Consider the following 16,001-nt stretch of genomic DNA (forward strand, 5'->3'; position numbering starts at 1 on the left):
AACGTAAAACAGCCCACCTTTAACTATAGATTGAGAATGTGGTACAATCCCTTTTAAAGCCTTGTGTGAGCACACTGTTCCTGTAAATCTCAAAAATACACACATAGTTCATATTGAATTTCTTTGGCTAAGGTTTTTACTTTTCAAAGCTTTATACAGGGTTTTTGTACAAATTATAAGTTTTAGGACACATACTTTCTTGTACCAGGTGATACAGATTTATCTTCTAAAATGTACCAGTTAAATGTCTTAAATTCAAATTTGTATAATTCACCTATACATTTAGTATTATTTTCCTTGTCCTCAAACTGGAAATAAGGACACCTGAAAGGTTTAAATTCTAATTTTATTTTCCTCCCTATACCATATTCATATCCATAAAAAGTCTTTTTGTAGTCTTATAAGGTTTTTGTGGCAATGTCCAGTATAAGACTGTTTCTTGTAGTTGTGAAAATATGGCAGAAATATGCAAAACAAAGGAATGTGTCCTTACATTATCCATTTGTGATAAGCAGTTCATAAAACACTGATAACTTGTACAAAAAATCTGTACAAATTATAATTTGTAAAACACTACAACTTGTACACAACATATACAAACAATATCGTATATTAATATTTTTTTTAAACACTGACAATGTTTAGGTCAAAATTCTTTCGAAATTAAAATAACTTCTAAAGTATCAAAAATTTAAAAAAAAATAGTTTCTCTTCACCGCTTGCTGTCCCCATCAGGATCTTAATGTTTACAAGCAACTTTAACAAAAATGTTGTTATCTCGGCGACATTGTTCATTCAAAACTAAAAAATGACAAAAGAAGGCGTAGAAAAAACAGATGGTAGACGAGGAAACCAAAATAAAGACAAACCACAGCATCAGATTAAAAAAGATGTATAAATCAGCAATAGTACACAAGACTTATTTTATAAGATCCACCAAATTCACATTCTAATATGTTTTATTTCAATATAAGTCCCACGGGGTTATCAACACGCAACAACCATAATTAAGCATTAATTTAATGCCTAGGAGGACCCAACCAAAAAACTGAGAATCCTAATTGCTTCGAAGATTAGGCTGTTGTGGCTAAAATTGTGTGGCATACAGCCCGTAACAGAGAAGTGATCGAATTGGTGTTTCTTTACCGTCAAAATTAGCTACGTTATCGACAAACTTAATTGAGTAGTGACCGAACTATACTATAACGTTAAAAAGATTGACAATGCTGACAAACTTCCATGTTTCGATAATCAAGTTTAATACCGATAATATTGAAAATAATTCTTATAATATGAAACAAAATATGTCCATGTACCATTTCGATTGGGCGAAAAGAAGTCATTTCTTCAAAGTCAAAACAGAAAAAAAAGTTTATGGAAGGACGTCTTGATAGTCTTATTTCCTTTACAATTTTACCCAGAACTAAAAAAAATATAAGTTGGTAAACAATTAAAAGATGTTTGATAGGAATGAAGTCCCTTATTTTTTCGGACCACAATGATAACGTATGTGTGATGGATTTGACTTCAATCAATAACTTTATAATGTTTTCTTATATGTATACACAAAAGGGAGGACTGGTATTTATACTTCTGTTAGAATATGTTTTTGTCCGTTTCACATGCTAAACTTTTTTCTAGTACAGTTTAAACGGTTTTAGCAATGTACAAATAAAAATCGTCCGGAAAACTGTGCTTGTTGTCATTTTGATGGATCATGCAACATTTCACCTCTTACCCATAAACAACATAGTTCTCAATTACTAATAAAAGTTCTAAAAGGTAGTTTCAAATCAGAGTAAACATATTAACGTCCTTATATACAGTCGAATTTGTCTATAGGTTACACAAAGCTGGTTCTTAAAACGTTTGTATCAGAGAAAACATGTTTGTTTGACTTTTAAAACATGTAGGGGAAACGGATTTCATAACCATTCACTTATAATATTCCGTATTTCTGATATTTTGTTCGATAACGTAAATTAAACGACTTTTTTTATGACTACGTGAACTTGTGACATTTATTTTTGCTGGTCTTTAGGAAGACAATTTATAATTGTGCAGTGAACGGAGGCACTTATACATAACTTTATAATTCTGTTTGGAAACGAAGATAAATTCTCAATATATAAATATACATGTATGAATGTACATGTATTATATGTTGTGTACATGGTTGGATTTTGTAGATATAACTACTGCACAGAAAAAGTATCATGGATTTCGAGGCTTTCATATTCAAGGTTTTGAATTTTACCCTTGTTGAAAACCTGATGAGTTCTCTACAGTTCCTTAAAACATCAAATATTTTTTTTGTAAATTAAGTGCCGTCTCCCTGAACATGCTAACACTTAAGTCATATCTTTTCATTTCCCCCTGTTTGTCTCTGTTGTCTTGATTGTTGGAACGATTAGTGGTATCTAACAATATTTAGGAAAACTTTCTGAGAATTATGAATATTAAAATTTTCTTCTCTGTCAGATATGGAGCATTTACCAATGATAAAATGAAATGCCGTACATCACATCTTATAGCGGTTTAAATTTCAAATATTCGTCCATAACTTAAGATAAAGAGCAATTTTGTCTTTAACATTTCAAATGTTAAAGGGTACATTTGTATTTTTTGCTTCGATTTGAAAGAAATTTATTTCAGTTTTTTTCTGTGACAAAGTACAAGCATAACCATACGGTAACCTATAGTTACCTGTTTGTGTCATTTAAGGTCTTTTTGTGGATAGTTGTCTCATTGGCAACAATATCTCATCTTCCTTTTTATACGTCGGTATTGCAACAATGTATGATTGACATAAACCCGGGGACATAATAAACAGATAGGTATGGAAAAGAAAAGATATGGGATATTCTGTATCAGACTATTACAGTGTTGAATCCCATAAATATTCACAGTACAAGCAGTGTATAATAAATAATCGGTGATTTCTAAAATTAAATGAACCTGGATACAGTGATGCAAATAAGTCTTTATAACAACTTTCAAAGAAACGATGTATAAACTACAGCATGTACAGTGCAATTCGTTCTTGTTGTATATAAACGTAAGCTATATAAGCCTTTTCATGGAAACGAAAGTATAGAGATTATAGACGATATAAAGAATATACTGTGTTAAAAAAACTTCGACTTAAACTATGAAAACTTACACATCGGACATGAAATATTTTGTCGATGAAGAAAATTAAATTATGTCACTTCTGAAATAAGTTTGTCGATAACGTAACTTATTCTGACGGTAAAGAAACGCGAATTCGATCACTACTCTGTTACGGGCTGTATGACTAGTGAATATCCGCAAATATTGTCTTCTTAAAAAAAGAGCATATAGTTTATTTTTAAGTTTCGTTACATCTACTCCAAAATGTATTTATTTAAATTGTTGTTTTTTCAATATCTTTGATGAGTTCTGTTTGTATCCTGTGAAAAAAACCAAAAGCATTAAGTGTGTATTGATTAATTTGCGTTTTGATTGATAAATAAATCATAATTTATAAATTATATCAGTCTGGTAAAATAACACCAACAATGTTACATGTAAATAAATATTCTTTCAGATACACGGATCATCATTAAACAATTTATTATATTTGATTACAAAATGTTGGTGGTTTGTTTGGTAAAATTAGGGTTTGTATACATGTATACAAATACTATAAATGAAATTCATGCATACTAATACCACCGAATCTTTTACTATATACACTGCAAAAACTCTAAAATACCAAAAACTAGACCTCTTCAATGTATCCATACACCTATAAAGAATGCTAATGATTTTGACGGTATCTTATTTACACGATAAGATTAAGAAAGGAATTGGGGAATGTGTTAAACGACATTATTTAAGCGAGAAAAAAAACAAAGCACTTCAAGTTTCATCCTAAGGTGGAGAGAATAGTGATTTAGTGAATGTATCTTTATAAAGAGCAGAGCATAGTGTTTTTGTGAATGCACGTTCTAATAAAAAGGACTTTAAAGTGTTGTAGTGAATATACGTGACCGTTATGCCCGAGTCACACTGTTGGAAATTTTCAAAATCGGGACTGATCGTATCTAGATCGGGCCATTCGTAGTGCCATCTTTAACCATCGTAGAACCATCGGCCACTTTTTTTAGCCTTTCGAGGACAACTTCGGGAAGGGTTCTAAATTTTTTAACATGTTAAAAAATCGGCGAAGGTGCGTCCGATGTTGAGGGTTCGTATTGAGTTCGTATCACCATCCTCACCATCGTAATGTCACCGAGAATGCAACTTAATTTGAACATCGTATTGCATTCGTATTTCCATCGTTTCTATCGGGCAGTTTTGAAATAACGATGTCTACATGTGAAGACCTCGTAATCCCGTCGTGTTGCCATCGAATAAAAGTACAAAGGCGACAAGATGGAACTACGACGGCAATAAATCCAGCTAAATGTAAGTTAGTTTTCGCGCTAAAATACATTTTAAGTGCCATGCGCGATATGCACTGGTCAGTCTAATACGACAGTTAAAAAAAGACGTTCACAAAACATTGAGCTCATATCTTATGATTCTATGAAAACAAGAAAGTCGACAGCGTTGTTTCTATTTTAAATTCAAATGGAAAAAATAGAGCAGCTATTACAGGCTCAGGATTTACTTTAACAAGTAAAGTATTATTTTTTGTCAATTTTTCATATCAAGTAACATAATGAAAATCATAAAATCGCCTCGTACACCAACACTGCAGGAAAACGTATAAAGGGAAACCAACTTTTCTTCATTATTCTGATTTTTTATGTATCGTCTGAGTTGTTGTCACACGAATGTTTACTCCATAACCATCATCGTAAGCTGTACACGACGTCTTTTAGACATCGTATGGCCATCGCGCCATCATCGTAATCCATCGTGTAGCCTTCGTGATCCATCGTGTAGGCTTCGGCTGATATATGAAGCTTAAATACCCGTCTTCGGTTATCCTTCGTATGTCCACCTTTCGCTATTGTATATAATTTCGGCACCATCGTATAGACTTCGTTATTCGTCGTACTTGCTTCGGTCACATTTTGGTATTTTAACGAGATCGGGAACAACTTCGTATGAACTTTCAATTTTCGCATTCGGGTGTTCATCGTATATAAAAATCGGGACAGTGTGACGCGGGCATAAATTACCGTCATCAACGAAGACGTCGTCTCTTTTTTCTTTTTTTCTTTTTTTATCTTATTGTCCATCAATGAATTGTTTTTCAAGAATGAAAGTGTTTGCTAATTCAGTGGTTAACATCGTCGAATTAATATTGGTATAGAATCTGTTTTAACTAGAATGAGAAGATACCGAGGGACAATAAAAAACGAGACAAAGCATAAAGAAAAATGACGAAAAGGGATTTATAAAAGTGAAACAAAAAATAACATATTTATTTAAAAGACTGAGCAATAAAGGCAACAATAGTAAACTGCTTTTCGAAAGCCATAAATCGATTTAGAGAAAAACAAATCCGTACAACATAGGTGCTATGGAATATTGCTTAAAAGAAGAAAGTTCATAATGTCGAGTATAAAATAATATATTTTGTCGTAATATCGTGTTCACAACCCACACTTCATTCGAATAAAGGACCAGACAAATTGCGCAGTTTTATGTTAATGTCTTAAGTCTGTTTAAAAACACCAATCGTGTTGTATTTTGAACACACTAGGGTTTGTTATTCCTAAAAACACGATACTTTATTTGTATATAAGTTGGTCATTCTTTTCTAAGAAACAAATGTATATAGACTAATTCTCTCAATCGGTCTGTAAGATTACCTTAGCCGTATTTAGCACAACTTTTTGGAATTTTGAATCCTCAATGCTCTTCAACTTTGTACTTGTTTGGCTTTATAAGTATTTTGATTTGAGTGTCACTGATGAGTCTTATGAAGACGAAACGCGCGTCTGGCGTACTAAATTTTAATCCTACATGGTATCTTTGATAACTAGTATCATAATTAAAACTTAGAAAAGTAACATATTGTACAACATACAAATGTTACAAAAGTGTTGAAATCAAAGAAAGTGTATTGTGTTTAGCATACTTTTTTCTTTCGCCATCAATGTCCATAGTACTGAGTGAACTTTTTTATTCCTCAATACCGCCAATAGTACTGCGCGAACTTTTTTATTCGCCAATAATGCCCATAGAACTAATCGATCTTTTTTATTCGCAAATAATGTCCATAGTACTGAGCGAACTTTTTTATTCGCCAATAATGCCCATAGAACTAATCGATCTTTTTTATTCCACCAAAACCGCCCATTGTCAGTGACTGAGCGAATTTTTGTATTCCCCAATACCGCCCATAGTACTGAGCGAACTTTTTTATTCGCAAATAATACCCATAGAACTAATCGATCTTTTTTATTCGCAAATAATGCCCATAGTACTCAGACATCTTTTTTATTCGCAAATAATGTCCTTATTATTAAGTTTGTTACATATCCTAGACTGGTTTTAGCAAAATATTTCACTTCTTTTTGTTGTTGATGGTTGAATTGCCAGAAATATGAATAATGAAATAATCTTATTTAATCAGACCACATGTATATGGCCTTTTCGAAAGTATATAGCAAAAAAATAATCATATTGTGGTTTATTCCTCTTTATTGACCATGTAGGAAGTTCATGTTTTTATATATCCAATTTAGGAAGTGTTTATAGGTCACAATTTGTTTTGGAGATTTTATAATTATTTAGAGTTGGATAAATGTGTAGATGACTGTTTATCATTGAAAACAATACTATCGTCATCCAATCGTTCTCTTCGTTTGATATACTTACCGATAGTAACCCGTGTGTCAAGTTACTTATGGACGTAAAGTGAAACATTATGACGTTTGTTATACGACAGAGGAAAACACTACTTTACATCAATCAGTAATTAGCCGAGATTTAAAAGAAAAGCTGAGCCAATTCTTAGTTTAAAGTATTTTATTATGTCATATTTATCCTTTGTGGATGTCCACACACCTACATGCTATGTGTGTTAATTTTCTTCAAAGTATACTTTACAATGATATTGTCTTTTAAGTTTACAACGAAATTGTGAAAACATCAACTTGAAGATAAGTATTCCCCATTTCCTTTCTCGATTTTATATATGTTTATTCTTATGAAGACGAAACGCGCATCTGGCGTACTAAATTTTAATCCTACATGGAAAGCCATTCATCAGGAAAACTGACAATACCAGTCAATAAAGTTGAGAGTCGAGTGCTCCAGCTACGTTCGGGATTCGAACTCAAAACCTCAGTGTTGACAGTCAGGCTAGTGATACAGTATTTGGGATTCGCAGACAACTCGGACCCCGATGTCCCCAAGTTATTTGATTACAGTTAGTATAGTACAATCAAAATTGATTATACAAAAAGAATACAGAACTAGATATTTGGTGGTGATAAATCAACCACTATAGGAACTATGGTGTCTTGTATGATAAGGCGTGAAATATAAACATTGCGTAACGAAGAATAGGAAGTCTACTGCACAAAATAGTTACAAAATGCTTAAAACTAAAGCCGACAAAACGACAAAACGAAATATCATTATATTCTAGAGCAAAAGGGCACACTGAGATCAAGTCAAATTCAAATGTAGATGAAACCATTGATAAAAAAGACATAATTTTACACAAGGGAGAAAGACACCAGCTTTCAAAGCAAACATCGACTACGCATTTCAGTCAAACGACAAAGTACTACAAAGATAATAATGATCTGAATTTTATTATCCGAAAATGCAATAAATTAATCATTATCATCATCCGTAAATGCACAGAACGTGTCGGAGGTGTGCAAATATTGATTTTGGACCTGTTTAGACTAATCAGTGAAAAGAATAGATAAGTTTAATTTCACAATTTTCGATCGTCTTCTGGGTTATTGGTATTGGTTCTTACCACTGTGATTGGACAATGTAGTACTGATTGGTGATTATGTAGTACCTTGGGAAAAATTCACTCTGACTTTGTTTCACACCCCGTATAAAGTAGAAATATTTACTACATTATTTATACTGTTATTATCTACGATTGTTCAGGAATTCCCCGACATTGATATATGTCCCAAAATGCATTGGATGTTTTGTTCAAATGTCCAAACTTATTCCATTGGGATTTGGACGTGACTATTAAGTCAATCACTAACGAAGCAAACAATACAGTTAATTTCAGTAATCTTGACAAATCACGAATCTTCGATATTTGATAACAAAACTTGATATAACTCTCTAATAGGATATGTGACGGGCTTTCTAGTTTAAGTCCCAAAATACAAAATTTATTATTAACTCGCCATCATTTAAGTTTTAGAGGCATCGGTGGCCGAGTGTTCTAAGTTGTCCAACAACTGAATGACTGGCACTGGGGTAGTGAGTTCGAACCAAGCATGTGGCAGTTGTGCAAATCGAATCGAAATTGACAATAATTGTCAGTTAGCCTGTCAAAAATCTGTGACTCTCTCTCTCTTGGTACTCTAGCTACCTCCACCTATACATGTATATACTTTTAAAATACTAACTTTCATGAAATAGTCAATGGTGTGAATGTGGCGTTAAATACTTAATAAATCAGTTAAAGTGTTATGCACGCTTTGTATTTATTTTTTTCAAATAAAATAGGTTGGCTAATATTATAAAAGATAACACATGTTGCCTAGATGACCTTATTGGTTATGTACCACAATCAGAGGCCTTTGCGATTGTCCTTCAGCCCTATGATTGAGTCAAAAAGTTTACAGCAAATACTTGAGTACTTTTATAATACAGAGCAAACAGTTTCTTCCATAAAGTTACTCAAGGAAGTTTTTTTTACTCCTTAGACCCATTTTGTAATGTTCCTGACCTCTTTCCGTTTTTGACCTTTGACTTCCCACACTTTAGGTTGGTGGTGTACATTTCTTTTTAAAATTAAATCCGTAAAGCGATTTTGACGCTTAAAATTATGTATAGTCATTACAGTTACTTTCCAAACAAAATGACACTGAACAATAAGTTCACACAGTTTTACCAGGATCACCATAGTGCGGTAACATTTGGATAGATATAACCCAGACTGGGTTTGAACACGTATGTAACAGAAGAGGTTCATACAGTATCATTTTGAAATTCATGTCCAAAACAAATTAAGAAACTGCTTGGTCGTGAAACGTTGTGAAGAAACGATGAAGTTATAAAGCGATGACGCCATTTTCCCGCACGCTTCCGCTATACCGTTATTGTATAAAATTCCCGGTTACGGTAACTAGTTATCGGCTAGTACAGTTGAACGGGTTGTCCGATTGTCAGATTTGCCCAAAATGCTTTGGTTTCAGAGATATAGGCCAAAACCTGCTTGTGCCATTCTTGTCATACACAATTTTACCCCTATGTTCTATTGTTAGCCATGGCAGCCATCTTTGTTGATTGGCCGGGTCACCGGACACATTTTTTTTTAACTACATACCCCATTGATGATTGCGGCCAAGTTTGGGTAAATTTGGTCCAGTAGTTTTAGAGGAGAAGATTTTTGTAAAAGTAAAAAATTTGACGTTACCATTTGAGACGAAATATCGTGCTTAACGTCTAAGTGATGAGAAAAGCTCACTTGGCCCTTTGGGCCAGGTGAGCTAAAAATACAATGCTTGCATAAAATGCACTAGTCTAGTAACTTCAACATCCCAACTGAAGGTAACCGATCTTAATAGTCGAGTGTAGTAAGTAACAAAAGTGAGAAAATAGTAACACAAAAATTTATTTATAGTCAATGAAGCAAGTAATAAAACAATTACATAGTGCAGATGTACTTGAATCCAAGTTTGTGTTTTATCACTTAACTTTGACTTATTTGTTGGTTTGAGGAAGTGTGCAGTATCTTCTGTGGTCTTGTCTGTGGTCATTATACTGTTGAGTACCTTTGAGGTGTCTCTCTTATGTGCCTCTAATGATTGTACTATTTCAAAAATCATTGAAATCTAATATGAACAACTGAAGCTGACATGTGCAAAATCACTGCATAACTATTGCTTACAAGCTATATAAAAGATATTAAATGAAATCTTCACATTATCTGAGATTTTCAAGTTTAATTTTAAAATTGTATTTTTTTCCTATATTTTTTTTTTTATAATTAAAGAGTTGAGATAGAATGTAGTCTTGATTACATTGATGTTACTATTCACGTGTAGGTGAACAAATATAATTAAATTTCTCATTGTACATAACCATCGAAGTTTTAATTAAATTTTATCTTTAGAATTGAAACTTTCACACCGAAAAAAAACCTATACAATTTAGGAAAATTTCAAAACGACAAAGAAGACAGTTTAACATGCAACTCCAGTCATAAGACCATCCGAGAAACCCCCCCCCCCCCCCCTAAAAAAAAAAAAAAAGAACTTATGGAAAAATGAAAAATGCAATTGGTCTTAAATTTATTTTTCAATTGTATCCTAAATGTATTTTTTCGTTTGTTATGTTGTTAGTCACATGTATGTCCTAAATTTGAAACAATGGCGATTAAAAAGAAAGGATTTTTTTCTCAATTTCACGACGATTACATTTGCAAATAGCATCATAGTAAACGTGGGATATGAACGATTTAAACTTGTCTACCTTGTTTAAATCGAGCTTAATTTCTTTCTTTCAATGTACTTGTCTGATCAGTTATGATCTTTATCTACAATAAACCTTTATACACTTTAAAAAAAAATTCAAGCTACTTCAGTTTTACATAACGTACACATGTAGTATGGTATGTCAGATTAATAGCACTTCTGTAACGCACGTGGTAGGACACAAGACAATACATCAAGTACAATTTCATAAGAATTATGATTTCAAGATGTCAATGGGGAATATGAGATGTTATTGATAAAGTACTATATTTGACATAATCCTTACAAAAGAGGCCCTTCGTATCATCTTGAAACGACTGTACATAATGCCCAAACTGGTCATTAAGTGATCGAAGTCTAACATCAACCCAGCTTAATGTCATACTTGATCAGCATTCACATACCGTACCTATCTAATATGATTGTCTACTCTGGGAATGAAAGGGAAAACACGTTTCGACCTTTATTGATGCTGAAAATTTATAATAATTGCCAGATAAATTCGTTCTGACATTTGATAAACAAAATGGCAGTGACACCGGAAGTACGTGACAGAGAGAGGCTTAATCACTGCGGTTCAGTAACCACAAATCACAACAATAGTGCACATGCTTTTGTAAAAACTCTAAATATGACTTTTTGAATATCTAAATTTTCACAATGAGGCACAGTTTACTTTGGCATCAAATTTAAAAGCGAAAACAAATGGTAACTCGCAAAAATATCATTGTTAGTACAATAATTAACCGAGCAATTAACGGATATAACTATTGATCAATTTTAACAATTCTTTAAAATAGACGCATCTAACAAATATGTTGGTGGTTCTAACATTGTTCCTCAACCTCCACTTTAAACATGTTCTCTTCTTCCAATAACTCTAGATTGACATACAAAAAAACTTAGTTTAAAATGCCGATCTATTACGACATCAAACATCTGTTGATAGCCGAATTGGAGATCTTCAGTGAGATTGCAATGGACTGACATTTTCAAATATGAAATAATTGAACCTTAGTTGTAAAACTGACATTCATTTTTTGCAACATTGAACTCTATTGGGAGACCGCATCAAAATACTGAAAAGTCACGTGTGGCATTAATACTGTTACTGTTAATACGTTTTCCATGATAGTCTTTTCCGTGTTCTTTTTTCTTGTCCATATATTCGTTTTACTTTTCCATATTCGTTTTTCTTTATTTTGATTAAGTTGCTTTGAAAAACTGAATTACAGAGCCTAGTTAATCTTATTTTTGAGTGACTTAATTGATATACATGTATATGAAAACTGACTACCTTTTTACTATTGCAAAAACGTAAATTTAAACTAGTTTGGGGGGAGGGGGGGGGGGGGGGGGGGGTGAGCAGTAAATTTGCTTCTGAAACTGCTAAAAACTACTTCATGATAAACAAAAGAATGGTAATTAAAGTGGAAAAAGAAGTTATTTGTGTTGTCGCTGACATCATCCAGATATTGTTATATTTGACAAGCAAATGAAAATTTTTGGTACACAGTTTTTAGTAACTTAACCAAAAATATAATCAATGTCTCACATCAGCAGTTTTGTATTACATCTCAAAAATCATTTTCTGTGTTCATATCTAAAAATAGATAGGAAGGTATCAGAATTAGTAAGGTTTGCAAGATATGGAGTTTTTCATTAAAATGCAATAGCTCAAAGCTCTAAATCCATATTTAACGAAAATCAAAAACATTATAACCGATGTGTGATAGATAAAGTCTTGCAAACTTTTAAAATTGCAAGTACTGTCCCGGATTTTTTTTTTAAAAGAAGTTGATCAGTAAAAACCAATATATGTAAGATGAGAATAACGGAACTGATTCTTGATAACTCAATGGTAACTGTAAAACTGCATGCGCATGTTGTACTTTAAGGCACGTGCCCAAGCAACAGTTGACCACAAAAGGATTGTTTTAAGATCGAATATACTTTACATGCATGGTGGTGCGTATTAATAGATATTAATTATAAAAGTAGCAGACGTGAAGTCGCGTGACGAAATCGATAACAGCGTTAACCATGTGGGCTTGTGCAGATTCTTGTCATACAAAAACAATAAATCAAACAGCTACGAGTAAAAAGTCATCTGTGTCATATTTCTAATAATATAAGCTGAAAACTACAATAGTGTGATTATTTAATAAAAGATGTTATGAATATCAAGTTCTATCAAAATGATAATTATCCATAAAGAGCTGGGGTGCGTGTATACAGGGGAAATTCGAATATTGTATTGCACAACAAACTCATGCACAAAGTTTTTTTTTTTTTTTAAATAATGATTTGTGCGGAAATTTTCAATTGCCGAATGATTGCTGTCTATTGCCACCGTCCTGCACTATAAAATGTAAAATTGATAGCAAGAAAGACTATTTGGTAAATTGTGGCATTCAAAATTACTTATTCTTCCAGCCTTTTAAACGAATAATACACTAGTCAGAAAGATTTTGCATACATTGACATATAAGTATCTTAAATCAAAATGGATTTTTTGCATACGAAATTCTCATATAAAACCAATTGGTGCACTGTTCAAATTATCATTAACATGAAAACAAAATATTACATGTAAGAAAACAACAGGTACAAATTATATAATAAATTATTAAACGTATTTTAAAGTTAAAAGAAAGTTTTGTACACTGATGCTAACATGGTATGGTAACGTTTTGTATAAAAGTATTATTGTTAGTGCAATGATGTCAGATAAAATCTTAATAATACACTGAATATGTTTTCTCAGTGTTTTTCGCTTTAATTTAACTTTTGTGCAGTCGACTGACAAATCTTTAACGAAGTATGCACAAAGTACTTAAACAAATGTACGCTAATTAAATTGAATAAAAGTTGTTTAATCAAAATACGGGTGGTCATTATATTTTAAGAGTAGCAATGTTATTTTTCAATTAAAAAGAAATAAACAGCATATGAAATCTGACCTGACTGATATGTTTATTGTTTTTCTATCTATTTTCTAGGTACAATAAAATGATAACATTGAACAGAAGCATACGCTACAGATTGCATGCTACTGGAATCTTAATTAAAAGATAACATGCTTCATTTCCCATAAAATGTCACCGAAAACGACATGTAGAAGGTAATAGATTTCCGAAATCATTTAAGATAAATAATAAATCTACAAGAAAATTTATGTAAACATTTTTATTTTTTAAAAAAGTCTCAACCATTTTTACTTAATTACGATTGCATTAAATACCCATGCAAGTTCTAATTAGTTATATATAACGTAAACTTGTAGGGGTGACCTATCAAAAGTCAGACAGGTAAAACGTGTCATCATTGTATGCTGAAACAAATCAAATGTATAAATACATAATAACATTGTAAAAAAACAATACAGTGTTCCTTCATGAAATATGAAAGTTAAAATCTTTTTAACACCAAACTATTAAAATTAAACTGTAAAACAATAATACATATAAAAGTGTTTAAGAATAACATAGAATAAAAGAACTTCATTACTAACCTGGCAGGCAGCTCATTAAAATATAGTAGATAAAAACTGGAAATAAAAAAGTTCGCTTCAAGTTTTCCATCTTTTCTCAGCTGTAAATTTGTATCCAACTGTTAACTTAAATTAAGAAAAGATAAATGTGTATAGCATAATGCATCCAGAAACTGCGACACAGTATTTTATTCCAAAAGTATTAGAAGTTCTGTTAAAACTTAATCACAATCAGTAGACACTTTCATACAGAGTTATACAAAGTTTACAACTTAGGTATCAATTTCCATATGACTAACATACTTTTAAATCCAAAATCATTTCATCAAAGGTCAAAGTATAATATAGCACATTTAATCTTATTTACAATTTTTACTCTGGCTGATTCTCGGGGCTCGTCGGTGATTTACACGAAAGTCAATTTACATATACATGATATCGAAGTTCCCGCCCTCGTACGTTTGTCTTCTGCTATTACTTTTCCAATCCGGAAATGAAGATCCAATCAGGAACGTGGTTGTATTGACCGTTTCTCAAAAAAAACAGAAAACTAATCTTTAACAACTGGGCAATTGTTAATTGAAATATACTTCAGCTTGTAGTGACAGTAATGCATTATAACACTGCACTTAATGTTGCTTTAATCCTTAAAGAAATTGTATCTTTTTATTTTTAAATTTAATTGATTGTGATCAATTGTTTTACAGCGATCTTTTGTAATAGTTAAGATCAATTAAAGGAAAATGTTAGACAAAGAATGAGGCTTTTACTGATGATTTTATTATCTTTACAATAAAAACATATTTTCTCGCATATGTCCAAGTTCATCACAGTATGCAAAAGACATGTATGTAGACACAAAGAGACTTTTCTTAGCTCTTAAACTAGGAAAACCATACAATGAAGCTTCTTCGTTTTACATCAATAAGAACAATGTATGGGGAAATGTTTACATGTATTGGGCTCATATATCAATAAAAGAAACGAGACAATTATGAAAATGATTTGTAATATCACCGGAATTTTCCGATATATCTCGCCAATAATTAATCTCCCTGAATAGCAAACCATTACATGATCAGGTTTTAATTAGATGATTGCCCCTGTGTACTGGCACTAACAAGAAAATAGTGACAAGAAAACGACAGAAAAGCCATTGGTATTAATTTACAAAGCTATAATTTTCTACATGTTCTATTTAAGAAATTAACATTCTTCCTTTTTGACGAAGTATCTAATTTCGACTGTAGACAGATTTAATTGTAACAAAAAAGTACTTCAACAGCCTAATTTGCTAAAACGGGGCGTAGCAGTTTTTTTATGATAATTTCTAAACAATATATGGGGTGTTTGAACTGTGGAATTCTTTTAAAGTTTTTACGTCGTTTAAACCCTTATTCAAAGACAATCATGATCAAAGTACACAACTAACAATTAATGATCAAAACAAAGATATGATATATACAATATCTTCAATGTCAGTAGAAATTTGTCTTCCGAACATCCCCGTTTGAATGGTTTTACACTTGTAATTTTTGGGCCCTTTATAGCTTGTTGTTCGGTGTGAGCCAAGGCTCAGTGTTGAAGGCCGTACATTGACCTATAATGGTTTACTGTTATAAATTGTTATTTGAAAGGAGAGTTGTCTCATTGCGACTCATACCACACCCTTCCTATATTTGTATCAAATACTACGACTTTTGTATCAGTTTAAGCACAGAATGCAGTACTTAGGTACTATAAAATATATCCGTAGACAGATTGACCTAACGGCTTATATCATCATTATAAAGGCTGGAACACATATTTCATCGAAAGAAAATTGAATTTCATGCCTATTTAACTTTCTTGCTATACAAGGTAGACTGATTCGAGGATGACCTTAAGCCATAGAA

At 32.1% G+C, this 16,001-nt stretch overlaps 1 protein-coding gene across 5 annotated transcripts in view; it reads right to left on the reverse strand.

The window, feature by feature from the left end:
• Positions 1-14,658, reverse strand: part of LOC134715423 (limbic system-associated membrane protein-like) — a 65,212-nt gene extending 50,554 nt beyond the window's left edge. For 2 of the 5 annotated variants that reach the window (XM_063577591.1, XM_063577590.1), the window contains exon 1: positions 14,128-14,656. In XM_063577591.1, coding sequence (XP_063433661.1) covers positions 14,128-14,197 — 70 coding nt within the window. In that variant the 5' untranslated portion in view covers positions 14,198-14,656. Of the gene's footprint in view, positions 1-14,127 lie in introns of all 5 variants that reach the window. The other 3 variants (XM_063577589.1, XM_063577588.1, XM_063577593.1) reach the window with 3 other exon arrangements.
• Positions 14,659-16,001: the final 1,343 nt, after the last annotated feature.

The sequence above is a fragment of the Mytilus trossulus genome, chromosome 4 (assembly GCF_036588685.1).
Source record: "Mytilus trossulus isolate FHL-02 chromosome 4, PNRI_Mtr1.1.1.hap1, whole genome shotgun sequence".
Taxonomy (NCBI): Eukaryota; Metazoa; Mollusca; class Bivalvia; order Mytilida; family Mytilidae; genus Mytilus; species Mytilus trossulus.